This window comes from Aplidium turbinatum, chromosome 2 (genome assembly GCF_918807975.1).
Source record: "Aplidium turbinatum chromosome 2, kaAplTurb1.1, whole genome shotgun sequence".
Taxonomy (NCBI): Eukaryota; Metazoa; Chordata; class Ascidiacea; order Aplousobranchia; family Polyclinidae; genus Aplidium; species Aplidium turbinatum.
The window spans coordinates 23,445,998-23,473,847 of NC_137473.1; the positions used below are offsets into that span (position 1 = coordinate 23,445,998).

The window sequence follows — 27,850 nt, forward strand, 5'->3', positions numbered from 1 at the left end:
CCTTCTCACTGTTGGACATCTTTTTTCACCTCAGTTAAATTACTGATGAACGTACAAGCCTTTTTTACGTTGATACCACGTCTGCACAATTTCTAAATGCTTTAGACAGCTCAATATAACGTCTTTTTTACTTGTTTGTAAAGGTAGATTTAACAGTTTACTCTTGGCATGTGCGCTTGTTGCGTAGTATTGATGTTTGGTGTCAATTTTTGTTAATCCTTAAATCTTTTTAATGAAAAGTTTTCTCAATATGCTACCAGTCTTCCGCTGACTACCAAATAAGTAAGTTATCCCAACAAGTACATTCAGATGAGATCCACAAGTTCGGTTAAGGTTTTTGTTTTTCCTGACTTCGTTAAACTCTAAGTACAAGTGACCAATACTAGACGAGAAGGGTTGGCGCCTGGAGTCCAATTAGCTCTAGCTCATTACCAGCCTGGTGTCGTAACTCTTTTGTAACTATTAACTCGTAAAGCTACAAATCGCATTGCGTTGCCGTCGATTTGCAATCAGTCTAATGATTTTGCATACTGTGACCACTTTTGTTTAGAGTTTCTAAAAACTCTTTACTTGGAAACGCTAATATTTGCAGATATGATATATGTTCCTATTCTTTGAAAATAAGGTAAAACAACTCGGTTTCTAATTGAAGTAAGACTTGTGGCATTTGTTTTGCATGCATACGCATCACCGTGCGTTCCACTTATCGATTACTTTCTTGCACTTCATGGTCAAAGTGACACAAACATGTTTTCTGAATAATTTACAAGAGTCTACAAGTGTTCAAGTGTACCAACTTGTTTTTGGTCTCTTCCCAATGGAGACAAAGTTGGGCTGACTTTCAAATCGGTCAAGTTTTTGCGTTTTGCCTCCGCACATAAAGCAAAGATTTTAAAAACATTTTCTCGACGTTCTGCAGACTTGACCCTGATTATCTTCTGATAAGGAGGACAAGAATTGAGGAATGGCATATTTACAACCTCGAATGTACCATCTGAAATTTTTTGTGTTTACTAAATATGCGTTAACGTTATGTAGATGTATGAAAAGCGAAATCGAGAGAAAGTTGAGTCATGCCATAGTGAAATATTTTCCCCAGAGCGCTGTCGAATTTTTCTTTGGTCTTAAATCGATTTTTACTTGCTTTTGTTTATCGATCTGGTTTAGGCTTGGTGCATATGAGCATGCCTTTGCAGCTGCCAAGTTGCCTGTAGTAGTGGGGTACGTGATGATTAAAAGCATTTACTCATATCCAGCTAAGGGCGTGCCAGTTTTAAGGGGACATGATCAGCTCCAACCTCTTTTCCTTGAAGTTACTTGGTGGAAGGACAGTGGACACTGTAACTTGTTTATTTCACGCTCAGAAAAGATCTCAACTTTCATTAAAGCAAGCTGCAAATGACAAAGGTATCGTCAGAATAATGCAGACACATGCTAAGAAACTGGACTTGATTTGAAAATTTGAAAATAGTGTAGACCAACCTTGTCAAAGAAACACCCACCACTTTCTGGCTACTTGGGCAAAAAAAGAAAAGGTTGGATATCAGATCACAAAAGACGCAACTAACTCTAGACGTCAGTGACTTCTTATTGTGTGTCAAGAAGTCTAAGGAAAACTAGATGCTGAAGCCGAATGCGCTAGGCCATCGGCCTTGTATTTACGTTGATGGTGAACAGTATCTATTGTATTTACTTGTTTTAGCTGCACATTGGCACTCAGGTGTAGATGGCTGGATTGTAGGTTGAGAGTGTTGTATTAAAAATGAATGGCAGTCGGTCATAGCCACATAACCTAAGTTTTACCTGTGTTATGGTGCGTTTGACTTTCTTACTATTGAAAATGCTGTGCTCATGTAATCTTAACTGCAGGAGAACTTCAATAAGTTGTTATACATTTGGCTGTAAGTGCAAAGTAAGTAGCTTTCATTTGGTTTTATTAGAAAGTGTTGCGTTGCTTCGTTGTGTAGATCACAAGCATTTCGTTTGTGCTTTCTCACAAGGATATCTAAAGAAGAGGATACGAAGGCTTTTATTACGTCTGACAACAGAAGGGCTTTTGCTTATCGTAAATAATCTCTGTTTATCGTAAAATGACAATTGGCACTGATAGTGATTTAAGTGATAGTGATTAAATGATAACTTGCACTGGTCTATTTGCATCAGGCCTGAATATTCACTGCATGCTCACAGTTACTTGTTAATGTTATGTCATCTATCCGTATACTTGCTTTACTTCGAGCTTACTGCAAAGACTTTAAGAAAAACAGCTTACTGGTAATCTTTTAACTGTGTTTTTAAACAAATATTCTTTAAATATGCTCTGTGACATAAAATTTGCTAACTGTCTTCTGTAGCCGACTGTACCAGCTGCACTACAAAAGTTTCTGCAATTTAAAAAAAAAACATGTTTAACTCTTTTAGTGTCGTGAGAATATTAAGGCAATCGCTGCGAGCCTTCGTATCTCCTTCATTAGATATCCCTGCTTTCTCATTTCCTCACGCAATCTGTTTTGATAAGTTAACGCATGCACAAAGAAAGGCTTTGTACTGCCAACTTTGAATCCGTCCCATGCTCGCAATCGATGCAGGTCCTTCCTCTCACCTGGAAAAAAATTTAGCTTATATGGAAATTTGTCACATTCAATAATTTCATGTACAAAAAGAACATGGATAGAGCAGATGAACAACGAGGCAGATAAAGTGGGACTGAGAGAAGATGCGATGGACAAAATGAGATAGAGAATGTTGTAGTAGTAAACAATTGCTGCAAGGAAAGATTCGGCCACCCCCGTTAAACGGGAACAAAACCGAATTTGGTTGATGATAATGAAGAAGATTGCGTTTTTTCGACATTACATACTTTAAGCTTTATGTTGCGATGGACCGATGTTTGTTGGTTTATCTGAAACTCAGTGAAACAAGAACTGCGGCATCACTTTTCCATTTACATGATCCGGAAGCTAATCGTGTGCTGAATGTTCAAAAACAATAGAAAATCTCTATCCTTCTGCCCCGAACCAAAATACCTCGGGTTGGCATTAGACAAATTGCCACGTACCACCATCACTTGGACTTGGTGCTACTGCGCAAGAAACTGTCACCGCGCGCTGCGCAACTCAAGCGTCTGTCTGGGTCCAGCTGAGAAACGAAGACTGACGGTTGGCGTTCTGCAGCCTTAGCCCTTGTTTACGCTTCAGCAGAGTACTGCGCATATGTTTGGTGCGTAATGCTCCGTAACATCAACAGCGTCCTGCACACAGACACCGGATGCCTGCGTCCCACACCGGGTCTGCTACTATTCGGTGAGTCCGATTTGGTGAGTTCCTAACCTCTAACCCCTAACCCTAAAACGGCAATGATAATTAGGCTATGGTATCCGATAATTTAAAAAAAAATTGAAAAAATCCCCCATTAAGGGATCGGACTCACCAAATCGGACTCACCGAAACGGGCCATTCCGTCCCACACCATTGAACAATCTCCCCATTTTCCATTTTTGCTGGCATCCAACAATAATTTTAGTGGGCTAATTGTTGAATGACTAATGATTTTTCAACATTTTTTATCCATAAAAGGGATAGTCCTATTTGTATGTTTAGTTGTTTGTAGCAAGAATAAGTTGAATTGTCACGCATGGTTGCTTTTGTTTCAAGTTTGTTTTGCTGACTTCAACTGTTTGTTGCTGCTTGCTTGTTGTTATTTTTGTTATCAATCACATTTTATAGTTACCAGCTTTTACCTACTTGTATACTACTTTTTGTAGCTACTGCGTAACTTTTCCTTTAATTTTTGTCGAAAAGTGGTGGTATCAGACCACCAGAGAGAAAAGAAATGCAGCACTTTTAAAAAAATTGCTTAAAATGTAAAATCATCAAATAATGTATTCATTTCACTTTTCTTACATTTTTCAAAATAATTTTATTTTTCTAGTTCAGAACGTTAAAGTTTTTTCTTGTTAATTTTTACACCAAATAGTCTTTGAAAAGATCGGTTTGACCCTTAAGATTAATTTTAGTGCTGGATAAGTGTTATACTCTGAACCAAAAGGTAACAAAGTGTCTTTATAGCAATAGTGTTGGCTTTTTTTTTTATCTAAATCCAACTTGACGGTCTAAAAATGTGAAAATTGTTTATTGAATTATTTCTCATAAATGTCATTTTTATCGAATTTAAGTATTTCATTTTAATTTACCGTCTAAAAGTCTATGTCATGTCGAGTCTGACGACATTGTACTGATCACAATGAATGACTTTGTGATGCAAATTAAAGTTAACTCAACCCGAACATACACTTCGCTTTTGAAAGATAAAGCTCACAATCATGATAATGGGAGGGTGGCTGATCATCTTGCTTCATCGCCTGATCGATTATTTTGGGTTTTCCTGATTAAGCCGATCTTTTAACGTTGACTTTCATGGCGACATAGAATCAATGAAAACATAACTAATTATATCTACGTACGTCGATACTGGATAAGCCAAACGTGTTATTGATTTTTCATTTGCCGCGACGTTTATTAGAAGGCACTAATTTTTGCAAAAGTATTTGCAAGGCTGGCTTTTTTCCCACCCATCAGCAAATTTAATGTTTTTGTAGCAAATGATTTTATAGAGTCACTAAAGTTGTTGCCTAAAAAGTGTAGTTTTGAGCCAAGCCAGAACGTTATCATGCTGGTTCCTCAAGTCCAAATTTCCAAAATGCTTTTATACCATTTCGGAAAAAAAGAAATGCGAAATGGTTCACTTGAATTTTTGTCAACGTGTTCAAGTTGTAAACGAAACAGTCAATTACACATGAAGTAAATCTATCGGCGCTGGAATCTTTTACAAACTTGTCGTTTTTAACTCAGAAATTTCGCGACGAAAGTGAAGGTCCTATAGAAGCCCCGTATGCTAATAGCCGAATGATGACTTCCAACCATAATATCGCTCAGGATCAAGCACTTGCTATAACCTCTCACAAAGTAAGTATACACGTAGTTTTAAAGAACACTTGTCCAATTAGTTGTTGAGTAGTGGGACAGTCGCCCAGGGCTGTGGAGTCGGATGAAAAATGTACGACTCCGACTCCTCGATTTATAACGGGCCGACTCCGACTTTCAGTGTTACCAGATTTTAGAAGGTTGCCAGGTTTTTTTTGAAATTTTGTCCATTTCTATTTTTTTAGAAATGAATTTCATTAAATTTGTAATCAAAGTTGAAACGGGACTTTCACAAAACTGACAAGAACCAACACTTCTATTTTGTTAATTGTTTAGCCCCTGAAGAAGTCAATCGTGTTTGATTGACGAAACGTCGGAATAGATTGAGTTTCGGTTTTAGGGGCATGATTGCTGTTTACTTCACAATGTAGATTTTAACGACCTGTTTTAGCCTGATGCTGCGAGTTCGCTGTGGAATTAGCGAATTACTCTACAGAAAGTTACTCTACTTATTCACGCATGGGTCACTGAAACTATTTCAGTTATCAAAATGAGCCCAAACAGAGATTTGTTCAATTCTTTTCAATTTATTATTTCTTTTTGATGGAATTAAGTTCTGTCGTGAAACCTCTCAGCATTGAAGCCTCGTTGCGTTGAAATTCTGTTTTGTCATAACCAGTGGGGGTGGCCAATTTTTTTCCTTGCTGCGATTGTCTTCACCCCTTTTTAACATCTCATTCTAATCATTTCATTTTCCTCTTTCAGACCGACCTTGTCTGCCTGTTGTGCCTGCTTGCATTGGGGTTGTGCTGTATGAACTTGCTTTTCTTTTTGAGATGTGCAGTGTGCACTTCGACGCTTGGATACTTGGGTACATACTACAGGACAGAAGGATTGGGCTCAAAATTTGATCTTCTTATTGGTCTTTTTTAAGCACGTTCTAACCATAGTTGAAATTGACAAATTTAAAAATGCAAAGTTGCTTTTATGTGCCTCGGCATGTTCCCCATTTGATAAGAACTTTGCGAATTGTCAACCCTGGAAAAAATGTTGTACGGTGCAGGAATTGCTGCTGTCTAGAAGTTCTCAGGTTGCCAAATCATTTAACTAATTATATAATTGTTAAATTGGCATAATTGTCAATATGAGTATGACCCCTTGATGCAGGAAAATTAATGAAAAGTTATTTTGGAAGTTCATATGATTTCTAGCCTACAGTAACTTTTGGACTACTGCACCGGAATAAAATTATTACTTAATAACTATTAGAATCAAGACACATTTCCTATACAATGTATACATTGGTAACAAGTAGCAACTGGAAAGTCTCACGTTATGTGTCTTTAATCTCATTTTTTTCATTTTCGTAGCGTTGGTTGATATGACCACGGTACGTAAAATGCCGTAATGATGATGAGGTTATGTAAGTTCAGTAATGAAAATATATGTTGAATTATTTGCAGTCCTCCCCTGTCGCACCTATGTACGAAGATGAAGAGATTACTTTGGAAAAGGTAAGCCAGGTGTCACTATCCTTTGGCCAACAAAGCAGGGCAGGGGATGTAACTAACTCACTAAAAGAGTATTAAAACGCCGATATTTATTATTTAGTGCTGTTTGCTGGTTTGCCAGTTTTTATAAACTTTTTGTCCCTACCTTACAGGGTTGTAAAAAATCTGAGCTTTTTTAATAAAACCTAGCGCGCCTGGGTTTTTATGGACAAAAACGGGATTTTTGGTAAAAAAATGGTTTTATGGGCAAAAATGGGTTTATCACGTAAAAGAAACCAAAACATTTTTTTGCGGAATTTGTTTAATTTTTATTTGTGCAATTTGCATTCGTATGAAAGATGATGCTCCTAGGCAGTGTGTTGCTGGTTGCTAAGCCTGCTAAATATAACAAGAATTTAATTCAAACATATACATTAGTTTTTTCTTTGTTTTTTTTTCTGGCAATAGTTACAACAAAACTAATGCTAGAAAAGATAGCAGTCCCGATGAACACCCAAACTTTGCAACACTTATTTGATTAGTTGTTGGAAATAAAACTTTTGGGAAAAAGCTTTGTTTGGACACAGGTGTTGCTACAAGTTTTTTTCTTGAACAACTTTGAAGTTTTCTCAAATTGGAGATAAATTCCTAATCAGGCAACACTAATTTTGTAGATCTAGCCATGTCCTTTTTAAAAACTCGTTTTTTTTTGTATGAAAAGCCCAGTCCACGCAGGTACCGGCGTAAGAACTTTTTTCCCACGAACTTTCTGTGTCATTTGCATATTTCTGTAAGTGTAGCCATTACTGGTTACTGCGCGCGGTAACTGTTTTTACCGATTCATTTTTTAAAATGTCCAAAATTTTCAACCTTCATTTTCAAGAAGGGGTAAACGTTTTTTGAGTAAGATTTTTGGCGTTTATACACGTGTCTCCATATTTTGAGGGGGTTAGACCGAAACGTTTGGTCTACCCCCCCCCCCCCTTACTTTTAATGAGCTTAGGTTGTGCAGGCAATCTAACCATGCTGCCCTAATTCAAAGACCTATTGTGCGTTGTTTGATTTTGCAATCGTAATAAAAAATAAGCTTAGAAGGGCCTATTTTTTTGAAAAGCTCTTGTGCACCGCAAAAATTAATTTAAAGAAAAAAATCGACTTCGATGGGCATCGAACCGTTGTTCTCACGAACATTAGGCACAAGGTGAAACCACTGAACTAAATAAGCCAACGAAAAAATGTTTGCATTCACACGGTATTAATACAAACTCTATGCGCAGTACTCGACAGAAACATTTACCGCACGCGGTAACCAATAATGACTAGACTTACCGAAGTATGCAAATGAGGCAGAAAGTTTGTGGGAAAGAAATTTCGCTACCCTGGCAGCTACCCACCACAGCCCTGCTATCTTGTCTTGTAGTTAAGGCAACAACTCTCCGTAAAAGTGGAAAGCTAACCTGGAAGCCGAGATTGATCAGTGATGTAAGTCTCCATGAAACTTTGCGAGGATTAAGATTGAAAAGATGCTTTTGCAGTTCGAAGATGAACTTCATTGCTGTTATATTAAATTTGTTTAAATTGCCACGATTAAATTTTATACTATTTTTCATGGAAATTTTAGGGTCCACCCGGATTGGGCTTTTCTATTGCTGGAGGAAGGGACAATCCTATCGAAGGAGATAACTTTCTTATCTACATCACCAAGATTATACCTGGAGGAGGGGCAGCGGCTGATGGACGACTCAGGTGTCTGGATGCAGATTTTCCTTCGTTTTGATGATGAGCACTCATTCCATTATCCTTTCACTACTTGCTTAATATTTAACACCAATATCTAAACATTTTAGCACCACCTCGCGAAATATTTTGGAAAGGTTTGTGGTTCAGCTGCTGTTTGATCAATGTTTTTATGATGTAGATTGTAGATGAATGTTTATTCAAACATCTTATTACATCATCTTTTAACGACAATTCTAAGCAAATCTTACCATTTAAAAAAGGTAAATTTTTTTATTTGCATTAGTTTGCGTCCAAAAGAGCAGTCTGCCAAATAGTTCAATATATCTATTCAATATAAAAAAATCAGTAATTCACTGCCTAGGAGCATGTTTTTCACATGAAAAATCAAATGCTGAACAGTCTTATCTACCAGTCAATAGACCAACACTCTTGTTCGATCCAAAGCTGACACTATCGTGTGTTTGTCGCAGGCCAAACGATTCTATCGTATCAGTGAATGGCATCGACACAACTAACGTGTACCATGCGGAAGCTGTGGATCTCCTCAAGAAAAGCGGACCGACGGTTGTGTAAGTACAACCTGTAAAATTTTCAAAAATATTTGTTTTTGGTTTAATTTTGTTGCAATAAATACTGGTGTTTACTGAATAAAAGTTTTTTAATCTTCTGCAAGGGATTAGAATACCCCTAGTAGTGACGTATTACGAAAGTAACTAGCAATTACAAACATGGGATTCCCTGACAATGTCTTGTGGATGATCTGCATGTTATTTTTTGCGAATTAAAGTCACTAAGGCACAAGCATCCGACACTTGTGCTTGTTCATGTTTTTCTTCACAATTGGCAGCAAAGATTTATGCAGAATGCAACGCATATCATTCCTATAAGTATAGACCAACCAATATCATAGAATAGATCAAAGAAAAACGAGCACGTGGAAAACAGGGTCTCACTTTTCTCAATAACCTCAAGGGTCACCTTCATGTTACAACCAGAACAATTTTTAAGACAGTCAAATATTGGGATAAATGGAAAGAACTGCACATGAACGGTTTGGCCTGGAACAGGCATGGCACACGAAGAAGAAGTTTATGTTATTCCTTAAATTTTAGGCTTCAGATAAGAAGAAAAGTGGACCACCGGCCTTTCGTTGATCGGCCTCCTCCTGTGAGACCGGATCTCATCTACAGGGAGCACACCACTACAGACGATGCTCCCGCGTTGGAGGAGATAATCGACGTCAGGCTTGTGAAAGGAACAAAAGGTGTCTACGAAATAGTTAATTGCAACGTAAAGTTTTAGCGCAAAAGCGGTGCTTGTAAACAGACACGATATGTGATTGTTATTAGCCCCCATTGTTATTAGCCGACTTTCCTGACACATCGAACAAAAACTGTCCTTCAACTGCGTTGCTTAAAAACAACAAACTTGTCTTTCTCATACATTCAGTTTTAGCTATTTTAATATTTTTTGTAGTTTTGCGCAATTATACACCATCTGTTCAATGACATTGTGTCAACTGAGTTTTTATGCAAAAACGTTTGAGTAGCTCGACGAAGTTTTAATTCTTAGCTTTTCGTTTCGTATTAGTTTTTCGTGCTAGATCAAAAGTTGGCTGTTTTTCCTCCGATTACAATCCTCCGTTTGAATTTTTTTGTTTTGTCACACATTTCTTTATGGAAAATATCTTGTGTCTTTACTTTGCACTGTGCGTTGTGCATGCTAAACGTGAAAGAATCAGAATCTAATTAAAATGAAATGTATAAAGCATAAAGTATAAAGCATGTATAAAGTGTATTTACATCTAATATAATTGCTACTTTCTAAAACCTCTACACTACAGCCTGTTTCACCATAAAAGGGTCCTTATTCAAATAGATCATCTTTTATTTTGCACCCATTGCAACAACATGCCGCACGCTGCGATCACAGATGCGATACTACAGACAACTGGAAGCAGCAGCGAAGGGACACATTAGTATTCGAGTCAGCTACTCTTCTTATTTTGGCATGCCATGAAGTGTCTTTGCCGAGACACCGCTCTGGAGCGGTGTCGAACCCACGTCCTTTTTTAACGTCGGTAAAGACGTTAGTCGGCCACGCAGCCGATATTCTACTTCTCTTTCATTTTCCATTCACCAACTTATTATGTTCCAGGTTTGGGCTTCAGCATCGCAGGAGGAGTCGGTAATCAGCACATCCCTGGAGACAACGGCATATTCATCACCAAGATCATTGAAGGAGGAGGTGCACAGGCGGATGGCACTCTGCAAGTCGGGGATAAGATTTTAATGGTTTGAATATTAATTCTGTTTTGTTTTTATTTTATTTCTCACTTAAATTTTTGCCGAAAGTAAAAATCGCACCACTGCCTCTTATTTTTCAAAATGCAACAACATGTACAAATTATGTTTGTATATTTATTGCATTGACTTATCTCGAATACCTGTCAACATTTGCGATTTAATAACTTAATTAGAAACAATATGTGTGATGTAATAATGGAGAACAAGTAGACATTCAGAAAAAGCGAGAAAGTGCTAAATTAGATCGGAATGGCCCGTTTCGGTGAGTCCGATCCCTTAAAGGGGGATTTTTTAATTTTTTTTTTGAATTATTGGGTACCGTAGCCTAATTATCATTGCCGTTTTAGGGTTAGAGGTTAGGAACTCACCGAATCGGACTCACCGAATCGGACTCACCGAATAGTAGCAGACCCAAATTAGATATGTTTGAAATATGAAAAACCATTTTTGTTTGAGTTGTTGGTGGTGAAGGTCTAACCTTTTTCACGTGAGATTAGGCCAGACTAAATTTCTTTTTTAGTATGAAAAGTTTTATGTGTAATTTTGACTATTTTTCATCGGGGTCAGATGTCAGAGCATTCCTCCATCATCCATTTTATGGTAGTGTCGTTCATTATTGACTGCAGTTGATCGGCCACGGCGAAAACTTGTTTGTTGTGGTGGTAAGAGTGGGTCGATGATTGGATCGACACGGGTGTGCTGTAGACTGTACTGTAGATGAGCCGTTCGAATATTTTATAAGTTGGTGCATGGGAGTGAGATAGAACGATAACTTCTGGCATCATCCAGGGCTTATTGTATTTGGTCTGGTTATCAGACCTTAAAACTCGTGTTTTTTTTCGGCAGCCATCGTGGCCTACCGAGAGCTCCTTCTCGGCGGCCAAATCTGCGTGCTTGGAGGCCAAAATACAATAACGATAGCACAAGTAAATAGCATTAAACTTGCAACAATGTTAAAATGATCACTTAGCGTTGTTGAAGTCTGGGCGACGTCCTGCAATAGAATCGTTGTACCACGCATTAAATGCTTTATCGGGATTGTAATCTGGTATTGCGGGACCATCTAACGACCCTAAATTGTTTTAACTGCTCGCCGCTCAGTAAATTGTTTCAACTGCATACAGCAGCGTTTCTTAACCTTTTCTGACTCTAGCACCCCTGTAAACAGGTCTGAACAGTCTAGCACCCCCTAACATACGACTACTATACAGTGCCGATCAAAAGTTTAGTAAAGACCGCATTTTGACATGCCTTTCAGATTGCTGGCGATATATAAATTTTGAAATGAAGTCTCTTGTTGTTTAACAAACTATGCAGTTGTTTTAACGAAGTTGATTCAGGATTTGGTATTTGACTTTCATTCACCAACAGAAATTCAATTATAACAATGTGTAAGTGAATCAACTCTCTTAAAACAACAGCACAGTTTGTTAGGCGACAAAAAATACAAAATATACCGCCAGCGATCAAAAAGCATGTCAAAATTTCGGAGCCGCCATTAAACTTTGGCCGGCACTATTGAAAGGAAAGCGATGTAGCCTACAAATTGATCATTTTATTTATTCTTCAAAACTAATGTCGTCATTGACGATAAAAAAATAGGAAAACACGAGAATAGTGAAAGAACATGGACAAACTTAAGCATACTTAAGTTACCCAGCTGGGTAACTATAGTTACACATGTATCAATGTGATTTCTGTTGTTGCTTATGTGAGACCAATTTCTCAATTTGAGGCTTCGTGTTGGTCAAAGCCACTCTCATATCGTGGAGCCACCCATGTTGAAGGTGGTTCTGGCCAATTGTTTTGATTTGGAGCATGGTGGAGAACGCCTGTTCACACAAGTAGGTAATCGAAAATGGAACGATCAATTCCAATGCTGCTCGTGCCAATACAGGATATGCTGTCAACTGATCACACCAGAAATCAGCAAGCAGAAGGACGAAATTTTGTCCGACAACTCTGATTCACCTGCATGTCAATCAGCTCCTCCTTTAGTCTATTACCATCACTCATGTCTGCCAAGAAAGGCTGCTGTATCCACTCTGGATATGAGTAATTTGTGGGAACGTATTTTGCCATGGTGGTTTCTAGAAGCGAGAGGTGAGCAACAATATTACAACAAAGCACCCACCAGGTAAGTTTGCACAATCTACTCAGGATCAATTTGCGTACTTGACTGAGAGATAACTACAATAACAGCAAATCATGTAGGCTACTGTACTTCGAAACAGCAATCATTGATAAGACAAGTGCTGATACTGGCAGAAAGACGAAAAAATGCAGAAAAGTAAAATGGCAATTTTTGATATTATACTGCATGCATTTAGCACCCCCTATAGTCTATTCCAGCACCCCCAAGGGGTGCTAGCACCCCCGGTTAAGAAACGCTGGCATACAGCATACCGCCTTTCATAAAACCTGACCATTTATTCCGTTATGATGTCACCATTGAGGGTGTGAAGTCACTAACCCACAGCGTTCTCAACTATGAAGACACGTGTTTTACCCAGGAATGTCAACTAACCTAATTCTCCTTTTTAACAACGATTCAATATCCGACAACATTGAATCGATATAAAAACGACAATATTGCCAGCCGATGTAAATTAGCACTTCAGATTAACACTTCGTTAAAATAAACATCGTGAATTGCAAACAAGACTTACAGCGCTGGTGATCGCAGCTGGATATATTCAATACAACAGTGGTGACTATGATGCGTTGACCTAATTCTGCGTCACTCTTTGATACTACATATTTTCGACGTTTAATCCACGATCATTCTATTGCGAAATTAAATAATTGGCTAGAAGAAACCGGCGGCCAAACTTGGCCGACGGAGGAGGTAGCACAGGCGGTCATTCAAGCACTACTTAGCGTCCATGGCCGCCGGCTGCTTTAAGGCTTGGGTTATGATGTCCGGTCGTCTCCAAATTTTGGGTATTTGGAGGTGATGCAGACAGTAAGATCCAATTAGTGAAAAGCTGTTGATTGCTAGCTTTCCCACTTTTGTGTAATGGGTTTCCTGGAGAATAGTGGTCGCATTGTGCTCGTAGGCCAGGCTCGACAGTGTCAAGCTCGCTGGTCGTAAGCCCTTCGACGTCTGTACGAAACCGGTTGAAGCACACCCACGCTTGTTTCGATAGGGTCAGGCAGATGGAACGAGTATCGGTGTCCGGGATGAACTAATCTCACCCCGAGGTACTTTGGCTCTGGGTAGAAGGATAGAGACTTTCCATTGTTCTTGACATTTAACTCACTATCAGCTTCCCAAATGTGTATAGGAAAATGCGCTACTACAGTTTTGGTTTCGCTAAGTTTCAGTCGCCTCTTCTGGAGATAAGCTGATAGGGTTTTATGTTATGGCTCAGAGCGTGTCCTAAGTTTTCTCACGACCATATACACTATACAGTGGAGAATTGCCAGGTCGTCCGCATATGTGTATTTTACGGGGACTGCGCCCAGGACCGATTCCTGTGGACACAATTTTTCAGGCGTCTCATGAATTGCCAGTGGTGAAGGTGAAACTTCTGTTCCTGACAAGCTCTGTGATCATATGGACGATAATGTTGGTCTGGAAGCAGACGAAGCAGCTTACGAATGAGGCCTCGGTGCCACACACAGTGTCGTATGCAGCTGTAAGATTAAGAAGACTGCAGGTCCTTCGCGTTTACCCCAAAGCAATCTTCGATGTCTTCTGTCAAGAAGGTGATTTGATCCACCGTGGATTTTCCGCACCGAAACCCAGCTTGCTGTTTTGGAAGGAGCGGTTCCATGGTTGGGTTGACACGGGCGCGGATCAGCCGTTTTAAGAATTTTGAAAAAACACAGAGGAGGTGTATGGGACGATAGCTTCTTTAATCCTTTGATCGCAACCACTGAAGCTTTTCTCCAAATTTTTAAGGTGGTGCAAGCAGAAAGAAAGGAATCTATGTAACCAGGACAAGGACCAGCATGGAGTGCAAGCTCAGGGCAAATCTTATCTTTCCCTGGAAACTTGTGTAGTTTCACTAGGACAGAGAGTGGTAATAAACTTTTCTGGACTGAAATCTGCAAATATTTTTAGGTCTTTTGACGTTTACAAACAAACACTTTCTTTGTTACAAGACCGGATGCCGGTTGATACGGGCGATCTGCTTCACAACGTTGATCTTGCTTGTTGTGTAGCCTATGTTGAGCTGCAGGATGGTGACGCGTATATACTTATCAGAAACGTTGCTTCTGCTTTCCGTTCCCCCTGTAGCTGTGCTGTTCGGGTAGCGAATTTTTTTTCCCACGAGATTTCTGTCTCATTGATTCTAGTCACTCTAAAAGTAAGATTTTCCGAAAGTGTTTTGAGAGATTGGTTGATTCAGATTGCGGAAATAACTATTTGCCAATGAAATTCTGCAATGATAATAAAATATAAGCTTTCTCTAACCCTATTTTTTTTGAAAAGCTCTTGTGCACCGCAAAAATCAATTTAAAGAAAAAAAAAGTTTGACTTCTACGGGCGTCGAACCCTCGTTCTCACGATCACTAGGCAGAGGATGAAACCCCTGAACCAACCGTGCCCGCGAAAAAATGTTGCATTCACACGGTTTTAATACAAACTTTTACCAAAATATGTAAATGAGACAGAAATCTCGTGGGAAAAAAAATTTCGCGTCCGCGGGTGGAGGCTCTTGGCAAGTTTTGTTTCGCATCTGTTTTGGTGCAGATGTTACTCACAAGATGGGGCAATTTATATACGCAATATATACCAACAAACAAACGTACGACATGCAATTAAGGAACGTGGAACAGAACGCTAATTGATTACAACGTGCAAGTGCGAATGCAATAGATTTCAAGGTTTGCCCCAGAAACATAGAAAGTTTTGTTGCAGCGACGCTGGAATGTAGTGCATACACTTAACGTAAAGTAATGTTAATCATGACATTAACGTTGCTCGAAAATCAACAATAGTTTTTCTTACGTTTCAGGTCGACAGAACTCCCTTGCATGACGTCACTCACGAAGAAGCGGTCTCGATACTGAAATTCACATCGGAAGTTGTTAGGTTGAAGATATCTCACAACCCCTCTTATCTTTTGTTTGATGGGTTCGGAGCGCCCCAGGACAGCTTTTCCCGTCTCAAAAAGATGGACGGACATGGAGATTTTGTTAGCTCAAGCAATGTCCTCCCAGACTCCTCTCATTTTATGCCGCCAACCAGTGATGAAACTCTGCCATTGATAAGCTCTCTGTCCCCATCCACCGGACATGCTGAACAACATAAAGGTGCAATGTTTTGAAAATGGGTAACATACAATATAACATGTTTTAATCTTTAACAAAGTCCACATACCCTGACGCAAAGTTTCAGAGAACGCTGCTTTCCCTTCTGAAGTGGTGTTGTTAGGACCAGGCATATCTTTCTTTTGGTTGTTTTCGCACGTCTCGCATGACACTATTCTTTTGCAGTTGCTCTTCCTCCTAACTACCACAAATCTCGGTCCATTCACAGGAGTAATGAAGATCACCGTGATCTCCCTCCTGAAATGATCGCGTTGCAACCACCTCCTCTCTCCTCCGACCATGGAGCGTGGTCCAGGTAAATCATTTCTAAGTCCACCATCACCGTGTTCATATGACGTTGATAAAACGTTTTATTTACTTAGATATTGGTAGCGTTAGCGGACGTTAAAGCGATGTATAACAGACAAACAAAGTTATTTACCATTAGTATAGCCACCCACCCACCTTACATCGATTTGATTTGATCGATGTTTCCAGGGAACCCCGAACAGTGATTCTCACCAAGACAGGTGCTGGACTTGGCTTTAACATTGTTGGAGGCGATGGAGGAGAAGAAATTTACATTTCCTACATTCTGGCTGGAGGAACTGCTGATCTTAGTGGAGAATTACACAGAGGAGACCAGTTGTTGTCGGTGAATGAGATAAATAAAAAGTGATGTTGTTGCATTGTCTGCGCTTGCTCTTCCCGAAATCCATTGCTGGGTCCTTATTTTTTTTAGTAATGGCGCTTTTCGACGGTGTTTCTCAAACCATAATTCAAAAATGGGACAAGAAAGTATTTGGTTAGGGCCGCAAATTCTTTCAATGTAGAGGAAATAAAAATTTCACTTCCATCATTTTGGCAAAAAACAAGCTCTTGCATCATTCTCTGGAAAAGAATGCTTAATATGTCGCAATGTCCTAAGTATGTCAACTATTCCTGGTTAGTGCTTCAGCTTCAGTTTGTTTTACTTTATTCATAGCAGGTACAATTGTGTTTTACACACAGGATGTAAATTCGGAGAGAAAACATTCGTCTTGACTCCACGATCTTTCAAGAGTCAATATCGTCTTTGACTTCATAACAATACAAAGGGCTACAAGTTTAACAAAAAAAAAATTGACGTGCTTCTGCTATGAACGGTGAACACGCCAATATCTTTCCGGTCTATACTCATTTTTTACATTACGCATCCACGACAAAATGTTGGACACACACAGTTTTCATTTCCATCTGTGTAAACAGTGCATGGTGCAAGTTTTTGTGTTTTTCCTGTTGACCTACCATTTAAGTAATGTAAGCTATTAAATATCAAGCTTTTGTAGCAGTATTTTTACATTTTTTTTATTTCAAATAGTCAAACAACTAAAAACGAAGGCTTTTAGACGGAAGTGGGTCTCCCAGCCGGGTGTGTGGGAAGCGGTTAACATGGTCTTGTGTGATCTAAGCTATTGAATATCGAGCTTCTGTAACCGTATTTTCATCTCAAAGACAAGAACTTTAAGCGGACTAAAAAGACTGGGGCCCCTAAACGGATGTGCCCCGGCCAGAGGTGCGGGGAGCGGTTAACACAGCCTTGTGGTTGGCTTTCTGAAAGAAATTTTCGTGCTATTTCGCATACGCGTTTGGTAGTAAGGAAGTCTGTGCCAATGAATGCGTGAGTTTCTTTGGTGTTAAGTGTGTAATTTTGCAATTTCCTATTGTGGTGTATGATGAACCCTCATATTACAATATAGGTGAACGGAATTGATCTCACTAAAGCGAGTCACGAAGATGCTGCTCAAGCGTTGAAAGGAGCCGACAATGTTGTGAAAATCGTTGCTCAGTACAAGCCGGAAGGTGAGGAGCTTTTTTATGTTTCAACTTCTTATGTCAGTGTTTCTTTAGCAATTCTCATTTCGTCCAAATAATGCCAAATATGACTCGTGGTTGCCCACTATCTCATCACAATGACGAGCGTTGGTCGCTCTCGGCTTGTTGTGAAATAGACTCGCATTGTTTTGAAGTGCAACGATTTATTTCATCACATCGAGAATTATCATGGTGCAGACCACTATTAATTGTATAGTAATTTCTTAAGTTTTGGTGATGTTGAAGAAAGCGCGCTTCGCATAGCGTGATCAACCGTCATCACGTTGGTGTTTCAACTCTTCGTTTTCGTTTTTTCTTGCATCGTAATTTGAAGCTATGATTTAGCGGAATGCAGTAGCTAGGCATACTACTATCTATGAAAGACAATAATTTTGTGGTACATTCTCTATGCAATATGGACGGTGACTTTATGAAGGGATTGTATCATACTTTTTATTTTAACTCCGTAAAATTGCGTTGTGATTACTGAAAAACAAAAGTCTAACTCTAAACTAAAGTGTTGTAACCATGATTTGGCTTTATTAAACTTAAAACTCGACTCTACAAAATAAATAACTTCAATACAATTCAAAGTTAACAACTAACCAGCAAAACCAACATCTTTTCTACAACCTGCACAAATTGAAACTGCGAACAGAAACGTAATTTCACCAACAGTGAATGGAACAATGAAATCGACACGTCGGCTTTAGGCATCGAAGCACTTGTTCAATTACAGCTCATTCTCCCCCACACAACTGGTTTGCGTCTCCGTTCAGATCGGCGCAGCTTAGAGTGACAACGCCAACGTCATTATTTTCGCTTTGTCCATCATCAGGCTGCATCATTTCTGAAGGCGACGGCTCGAAAGTGTTAGTTTCTCGAGGAACAATGAATAAAGATTCCGGAGTAGTAGCATCAAGTTCGCTGGTTCGGTAAAGGATTTGTTTTCAGAATTGCACGTAGTATTCATAACAGCGTCTTCGGCAGACCTGTCACATGGTTGTTTCTTTCCCATTGCGCGTACATAAGCATAATTTGGGTTTGCATCAAGCAGTTCTGCTTCGTCTACTAGAGCAGGGCTTCCCAAACTGGGGATCGCAGAAAGTATACCAATTTAGACAAGGTACTGCATATTAACACTTCTGTGCGAGATGCTGTGACAGTTATTAACTTTATTAAGAGTCGCGCACTCAATAGGCTGCCCGTATATTTGAAAATGTATGAGGTGAAATGGAATCGGAGTTAAAAATTCTTTTACTGCATCGTGAAGTGAGATGGCTTTCAAAAGTCAAAGGTTTAAAAATGGCTAGCCAATTAACGTTGAAAACCGAAATCGTGATTTTTCCAACAGAATAAAATTCAGTCTTGGTCCACCATTTTCGCAATGATATCTAGCTTTTGGAATTATGTCAAATGTCAGATTTGCTTAAAAACTAAACGAATTTAATTTGTCCCTCCTAGGAGAAAACATCAATATTTTGCATTGAAATCTAAAATTGGTGCCTTCATTCAATTGAACATCTGGAAACCAAAATTCAAAATGATTTATCTGAAATGTTCTCACTTTGCCTACCGTTCCTACCTAAACAACATTGAAACCGTCTTGAGACGTGCATTAACAAACACTGAGCCACGGTTCGACTTGCTTTGTAGCAGAAGGCAGTCACACCCATCTCACTGAATAAATGTGTTTGCTTTTTCGTTTTGTTTCCAGTTGGCTGCCCAGTGCCCATAGGCTTCGTTGTTATGATCAGAAATAAATAAATTGAACTGAGTGCCGGTAAATTGTTTTTGGTTTTCGTTAGATTTAAGCTTTTCAATAAATATTACAAATGTAGGCTATATTTCGCACTGTTCGTCGTTTTAATCGTAATGGGTCGTGAAAAATTTTAGGAGATTAAAAGGATCGCGAGCAAAAAAGTTTGGGAAGCCCTGTCACTAGAAGATCGTTTTTATTTTGCACATGTCTTTTGACGTAAATGCGGTGTGCAGTTGATAGAGGTGCACAGCAACGAACGACTGGAATACAGAGCATCTGTCAAAACATCTTCCTAATGGTAAGGTGGCAACTGGCGGGATTTCAGCGCACATATTGGACCGCCTTCCTGCCCTTCCATATGATTTTATTTCTATCTTTTTACATTGTCCATTTCCTCTGGGATTGTAGCTGGTCGTTCGACTGGCAGCTACCTTATGAGAGTGCAGCCAAGATTTTATGAATATATGAACACAAGCCAAAAGTGGAAAACAGTTCGGTGAAACCCTTGATCTCTGTTGTTGAGGTCATGTTGGCACATGGGAAAGCGAACAGAAATCGGAAATATTCATCGACAATAGTCAAAATGTATCAATTTTTTGTTGCGCTTGGAAGAGGTCCTTTAAAATCCAAGAGTCCTTCGAAAACTTGGGTAGCCTTTGTTAATTGAGACTGGTCTGATCTGACAAAGCGTGGTTTGACTTTAGCACATACGGAGCACTTGGAAATCATGTCTCGTATTTCTGGTAGGCTACGGAATAAAGAAGGTCTTTGTTTCCCACGAAGTGAGTTATTCCAGTAACGCCAGAATGACACAAAGCAATGTGAAACTTATGCAAATTGTTTTGCCTAATTGCACCACAGAATGCTCGTGTAAGCGCATCAGGGCCTACATCTTTTCCTGGTCTGTGTAAGACAGTGTAATTAAATTGAGAGGGTTCGATTCGCCATCTAGTTATCTTTTCATTTTTTATTTTACTTGCATGTTGACGTCGAACATATACGATAGGCTCTTTTGATCTGTAATGAATGTGAAGTGACGTCCGACTAAAAGGTGTCTCCATTTGTGCAAAGCTTCGATAGCATTTGCCTCATTCTCCAAGGCAGAGTGACGCTGCTCACTAGTGCTCAGTGTTCACCGGCCGACAAGGTTCGTGAGTGAAAGGAAACAGGACGTAAATCTATCTTGATTTAAGAGTGGCAGCAATAGCGAAATTGGAAGCGTCGGTTTTCCCGGCCAAGGCCAAGGAGTTGTCAATGAGATATAACGAAGCTGTAGCCAGCACTGACTTGATTTCTTGAATGGCTTAATAGGCGATTTATGGCAGAGGCAATGAAGCTTTGATAAGCGGGTGTAGTTTATCTGAATAATTAGGAATCCAGCGTGTATAGTAAGCAAATAGTCTAACCAAGCGGTGCAGCTCTTTGTGTGTTTTGGGTACTGGTAAATAGAGAAGTGGTTTTACTCTATCTGGATTTGGTTTGATTGGATGATGTTTGATTTGATATCCCAATAAAGAAATCATATAAAAAAACACATTACAAATGAAGCAATTGGAAAAAGAATTGGAGTGCAAGATAGATGGGCAAACGACTTAGCAAAACAAAAGATGAAATTCGCGGAACACATTCTGAGAGGATCGACAGGACAGCTACATCAATTGGTTATTGAAGGTATGGTGGAAGGAAGCAGATGCAGGGGAAGAAGGAGGTGAAGTTGGGGAGATGATGTAAACGTGCCGTCTCTTGTAAATTTGCTTCCACATGTAAATGACAGCCAACCTTCGGATCGGAGACGGCACGTGATGATGATGATGAATAAAGGAACTTTTGATTGGGAGTCCTGTGTCTTGTTCTCGTTGATAGTTAAGTTGGCTTTTGACGCGGCTTTAAAAAATTCTTCCAAATTCTGATTATGGTCATTGGTCAGCTTGGTTTTTACCAGCAATTGTAATCTCATCGAGGTAAGAAAAGCATCCTTTGGATTGTTGCTTTTGATGAAGCAGTCGATGACCGTTGAAAGTCGGGAACGACATTTGTTAAACCGAACGGCAACCGTCGCCATTGATACAAGCCAGAGCACGCTTTGAAAGCGGTGTATTTTTTAGCCTCCGGATCAAGTTCGATCTGGTGGTAAGCGGACTTTAACTCGACAGTAGTAAATACTTTATTTTTAGAAAGTTTAGTCACAATATCTTCGATTAGTGGCAATAGATATGCGTCAAGCTGAGTAAAACGATTGATAGTTCTGCTGTAATCCAGGATCATGCGCTTTTTTCCTAATTGCTTGTTTTTGACAACTAAAACCTGAGCCCTCTGTGGAGAATTACTGAGTTCAATCATGCCGTCTTGTAGCAACCGTTGTGTTTCCTCGTGAATATAATAATCTCTGTCTTGCTTGGAGTATCGCTTAGCCTTATCAGCAATAGGATGACAATCTTATGTTAAATGATAGAAGGGCTCAGGATGAAGCGAATTCATCTTTGGTAAGGCGTTAAAAGTCAGCACAGGACGATGTCCGTTAAATTTGAATGCAACGCTATCGTGTTCGTTACAAATTTTCTCTTCGGTTATTTCATCTGTAGCCAAATTGTGTAATGTCACTATTCACAGTTGAAAATAAACTACCGTAATTGATTACTTACAATTTACATTGCTGGCTGACACCTGGCGTCTGCTATCGTTTGGTTTTTGGTTAACCGAACTGAGCGCAGCTTGTTTTGCGTCATTTTTCTGTTGGTTGGCAAAGATCTCCGCGTTCACTTTTTGGTTCCCAATCTTGATGCATGAGTCATGACCTTTGAATGCAGCATGACCTTCGATTTCAAACCACCCCTTTTGCGTGGTTGACTCTGCTGTGGTTAACTCTTCAACAGTTGGCCGTTGTTTATTTAAATGAAACTATTCTATTTGTGCATGATTTCCTGTGACTTCATCGAGCATGCCAGTTGCTGCATTAGTTTATCATTTACTAGCATTAAAATGATGTGAAAATTACACTGACAGTATATTTTAAATTTTTATTGTTCTCATCGTTTTGCGTGTGATGCAAAACAGCAAAGACGTCACTCATTTGCGACGTAGGGTGGGTTTGAGTGTGATTGACAAATTGTGTGACGTGTTGTTGGCTGTCCCTGCTATGACTACATGGTGATTTAAGCGAGAAAATGGGTCAGCAGCAGGACCCTAACATTTTTAGATTGACTTGTTGATTTTCGCTTGTTCTTTTCTCTGAAAGAACAGATAGTGGTGTTGCTGCTATCATGTCAACTTAGTGCATAGCAGCAGACTATCTTCAAGTGCAAACGAGGTGTTAAAGTACAGAACTTTTGGGGATTTAGGTTGGACTGGTGAAATGCCAAGGATATGATGACGTCAGGATTCAGCAATGATACTGCACTTTAAAATCACATCGGCATGATAGCTTTAGAGCAGGGGTCACCAAACTACGGCCCGCGGGCCGGAACCGGCCCTGGTTTAAAACCCTGTATGCAGTGTCCATAACCAATTAGTTATTTGTATGTTTGCAGGCATATGCGGCAATTGATTGAAATTATAATGAAGACTAAAAACTATAAAACAGCCATTCAAAGTTTCAGATTATTTCAACTGACGTCATTTGGTTTAGCGTTGGTTTCAGCTGAGTCAGCAGCAACAAATGTTACTATTAAAATGTATTTGAAGTTGTATGAAAGAAAATATCGGAGTCTGATTGATGGATAATTTCAACCAAAGTAGACTAATAACAAAAAATTATTCCCTCCCCTCCCCCCGGGATAAGTTAAGTCCGCTGTGGGACTAATATCAGCTGTTTAGAAGCATATTAAACCATTTGATAAGGAAACATACAATTTCAACAATTCCTCACAAAATTTCGGGGAGGCCCGGGCCCCCTGGGCCTCCCCATAAATCCGCGCCTGGGCTCAATATCTAACTTTTTAATTGAAATAATGCTGACGTCACAGTAAAAAATATCAGTTTTTCCAGATAAAAGCAAGACTAAAGTTGTTTTCTGTTGCAGCCAGTAGACATGTGACTGACTAACTGCCAGGCTTTACGTCATTGATTCCGAATCTAGTAAGTTTGCAATGTTGGCAGCCAACACACTGTTAACCACGCGGAAAAGGTTGGAAGTTATTCACAGAAGATGTGTAACAGCGTCATTTGCTCATACTGAGTTGGACGACATGCACAGAAAAGTATTTGGACGTTTGATGCAAACTTTGCTGAGGTCAAAGTACTGTATTTCCATTTCCACAAGTTGCAGGGTGTAAGCTAAAACACTTCGATTCTGATTTGTGATATTATAATCAGAGCCAGCCACGGTTGAATAATTCGTTGCCATGTACTTTATGAATGCAGATTCATTGCAATAGCAATCTTTATTCTATTGCAAGATGTTGTTTACTTTTCGATGCTTTGAAGCATCTGAATAATATTCGTGAAGTGAAATTGGTGTAAAAAGAAAAATCGGTCAAGCAAAAGCGTCATTTTAGAAATGTAAGGAATTTTTAAGAAGAGATATAGATTTACAATTAAAACTGAAACTATTATCTTGTTTTATCAAAGCAGTCGTCATATGGAAATGAAAGTTGGACCTACAACAAAAAAATTCACAAAAAAATTAATGCTTTTCAACTTAGGTGTTGCAGAAGAATATTAAAATTATCATATAAAAAACACATTAAAAACTAAGCAAATAGAACAAGAATTAGAGGGCAAGATAGATGAGCAAACGATTTAGAGAAACAAAAGATGAGATTTGCAGGACAAAGTTTGATAGGATCGACCGCAATATCAAATCTGGCCCGCCTGGAAAAAGTTTAGACACCCTTGTTCTATTGGAAAATAAGGAAAGCTATTCCACGATGTTGTAAGTGATAATCTGGGTTGATTTCAACTTGTTTATAGCCTTTATGGTTTTTTCAAATTATTCAAAGGTGTTTATTTCACAAAACAGGAACTTTTAGCCTATTTTCAACCTGCTTTTAGTGTTAGCGTGTTTCATGCCAACGACGAGGAGTACTTACCTGCCAATTCAAGCAAATTCTTGGATGAATTTTTTTTTTTTTTACACTCTTGTTGACCATGAATAAGTCCCCAAGTGATGAGGGTGGGACAACAGCACCTGAAGCTGGAACAGGCCACTTCATCAGGAGAGTGACCACTAGGTTATCACGTCGTACCAAAAGAAAGAGGAAGAAGACTTCGACTCCTGCAGCTGAAAATCTCGATAATGGGGAAGCCCTTAATAATGTTGCGAAACCGCCAGAAGGTTTGAAGTTTAAATCTATTATTTAAAATAGATGAATTATGTGAAATGCAGCCCTTGATATCCACGACCGCCCCATTTTATTATCGGACGGGCATTGCTCTTGACGCGGCGAGTATTGAAATCTGTTTGCTTTCTTCAGTTGTATTTTTTTACGTTTTTGTTTCCTCAATACCAAAAAAGGTGCTGCATTATGCTTGCCTTTTTGATTGAATCAAGTAAAAAGACACAGTTTCACTGACCATTGATTGATATGAAGCTGTTGTTTCTTTGTGTAAACCTCTGTGCAATTAACAGCTATAAAATCTCTTAAAACTTATTATGAAAATGTTCCCTTATACAGTACTGTAAACTTTTCGATCTACAATAGATTGGTTTTGTGTAGTCGCAGTTGTTAGATTTCTTGTTCATTTGTTTGTGATTTTCTAATTTTCTATGACACCAAATTTCAAGATTTAAATGGTATTCCAATGGTTGAAAGCACTCGGGTTTACTTGTTTCAACGTCCAAAAGTTTTTTTCGGCATTAATAGGCTCGCACCATGTTTACGCTCGAGGGAAAGGTTCTTTTCAGTTCTTTTTACTACAAAACCTTTTGTTGGCAAACAAATTTATCATTTTTCATAGACTGAAGTTGAAATAAAGCCTCCCCGGGTGAAGATTTATGGGTGAAGATATATGGTAAGGATCTTCCAACAACCTCGGAAGATCATCAGCATAAACAATTTGTTAAAGGTCAAATTAAACAAAAAGAATCAAGACCGTTTAAAATATATAAATATTTTGAGGTGACAGATGATACGAAAGAAATTGAAGACAAAAAAGTTTTGTGTCAAAACGAAACTTCGATTTAAACAATATTCTGATACACTAGGCATATATAATTTCAGGCGTGAGTAATTTGTGAAGAACATGAGACAAAGCCACAAATTTTGAACAGACGTTTACTGTTTTTGTAGATTATCGAGTGCTTCGTTTTCATTTCAGGTTTAAGTATTGTGGTTTCGTAAATTTACAATTGTGCAATTTTTCTACTGAAACGCAGCAAAAGAGTTGTATCGAAAAAAAAAACTTTTAATCATTTCAAATATTTTTGCTCCCAACAGTCCTAATATATGAGTTTTGTGTAATTTCTACCCGTTGTAATGTCTCCATGTGTTTCTTTTTGTGTCAGACGTTTAATCAGCCGCAAAAACACGATGGCGATCAACGGTTAGAGACCATTGCGCTGCTTTTGAGTTCTTCTGAAAACAAACTTGTCAAATTGTTACCGTACTTTGCGATGGTATCTGAGGTGCTTTGTAGTTGGCTGAACGCACCGGAGCGTTAACAAGAGAAGATGAGAGATCGGAATGTTTATTTCTTTTCTCTCCCGCTCTCTATAAGCAAACCACTTGCTCGTGAAAAATTATGTCTAACTGTATTGCAATGATATATTACGTAAATTCCATGTAAAATTGTTTGGTATTTAATCTACCCAGTCGATACAGACCGAGTTCTATTTGTACTGTTTTTCATGAGTTGGAATATTGAATTGAGGATCCATATCTGGTTGGCATTAGTGAGATTGTGAGTGTGTTGATCACTCCGCAAACAATTAGTCATAACGTGAACTTTACATCCATCTGCATTTAGTATATGGACGAAATCTATGTTGACTTTGTAGTCTGAAGACAAGTCAGATAGTTTCAACGTTGGCCAGGTAGTTTGCGATAGGTAACCAGTTCCTTGTTGCGAAGAAGCTTGGAGTCTTAGATCGTTCATTAGAGTTAATAGGTCAAAGTGACCAAAAGTTTACATGGTTCATATATCGTCCTAGTGTGCGATGAATGTTATTTCCTTGGAAAAAGTATTCACTTATTTCGAAGTACTTGTATTAGCACAAATTGTCAAGGTAGAGCTACAGTAGATTTTAGTTGAAGACAAATATGATGTTCTACAGAAAAGATTTTGATACGAAGTTGTATCACGTGCTTCGTCTTAAATTATTATTATTTTAAGTTTCAACATCAATGTTAGTTTTCGTAACTGTTGTTATTCAACATGAAAAGGCATTTTTTAATTCAACTTGACATTTCAAAGAAATACTGAAAAGCAACTATACATAATATATTGTGTACATTTTGTTCCCAAGGTATGTATTTTAGGGGTCTGCTACTATTCGGTGAGTCCGATTCGGTGAGTCCGATTTGGTGAGTTCCTAACCTCTAACCCCTAACCCTAACTCCAAACCTCTAACCCTAAAACGGCAATGATAATTAGGCCACGGTACCCGATAATTAAAAAAAAAATTGAAAAAATCCCCCGTTGAGGGATCAGACTCACCGAATCAGACTCACCGAATCAGACTCACCGAATCAGACTCACCGAATCGGACTCACCGAAACAGGCCATTCCGTATTTTAGTGGGTACTGACATAAATGACTAGTTTTTTGTTAGTTTCAGCTGTGCTTTCAACAACACATTGTAATTACACTGGTTAACAAATTTTGTAAGATGCAAGTAAACATTCATAGATGAATTTTTGGCTCTGATTCTGAATCTGAGCTTGTTTTTTCTTTAGCACATCAAGTTTTCAAAATATTTACGCTTTAACTGTTTTAGGTATATTTACGTATTTAGTTATCATCATCATCATCATTAAGTTCCTTCCTCTCGTCGAGGGTTGGAGGCAATGAGACGCCAAGTTTCTCTGTTTTGAGCTTTTTCTTTTGCAGTTTTGTAGTTAAGTCCTGACCAGTCTTCAATATCATTAGTCCAAATTCTTGGTGGTCTGCCCCTATTTCGTTTGCCGTTCATTTTTCCTTCTAGTAGTTGTGTTTGAATAGAATTATTGCGAATCATGTGGCCAAAATATTTCAATTTTCTTGATTTAATTGTTTGTAGAACTTCCATGTTGGTTTGTATTCTGGATAGTACATCTTTGTTTGTGATTTTATCCTTCCATGAAATTTTAAGCATTCTTCTATAAATCCACATTTCAAATTATACAGAATTTTCAAATTATCATATATCAAATTTTCAAATTATATTAGTTATACAGTAATAAAATATGTTTCTAAAATGCAACTGGTGATTACAATGCATTGTGAAATCCGCTTTGTGCAATCTTGTGGTCAAAATAGTCATTACTATGTCAAATTGCGTCATATTTGCGTTGCTATAGGTCAAATATCAACAACAAAACTTCAAATAACTCATAAACCTGATGGGCTGGTAAAAAATAAGGACATTTTTGGAATCAG

At 38.7% G+C, this 27,850-nt stretch overlaps 1 protein-coding gene across 1 annotated transcript in view; it reads left to right on the forward strand.

Moving 5' to 3' along the window:
• Positions 1-27,850, forward strand: part of LOC145764515 (disks large homolog 4-like) — a 102,366-nt gene that overhangs the window by 40,956 nt on the left and 33,560 nt on the right. The window contains exons 4-13 of the mRNA XM_082576133.1: positions 4,851-4,964; positions 6,386-6,436; positions 8,034-8,158; positions 8,623-8,721; positions 9,265-9,416; positions 10,310-10,446; positions 15,426-15,723; positions 15,907-16,036; positions 16,219-16,375; positions 17,460-17,562. Of these exons, the coding sequence (XP_082432259.1) occupies positions 4,851-4,964; positions 6,386-6,436; positions 8,034-8,158; positions 8,623-8,721; positions 9,265-9,416; positions 10,310-10,446; positions 15,426-15,723; positions 15,907-16,036; positions 16,219-16,375; positions 17,460-17,562 (1,366 nt within the window). The remainder of the gene's footprint in view (positions 1-4,850; positions 4,965-6,385; positions 6,437-8,033; positions 8,159-8,622; positions 8,722-9,264; positions 9,417-10,309; positions 10,447-15,425; positions 15,724-15,906; positions 16,037-16,218; positions 16,376-17,459; positions 17,563-27,850) is intronic.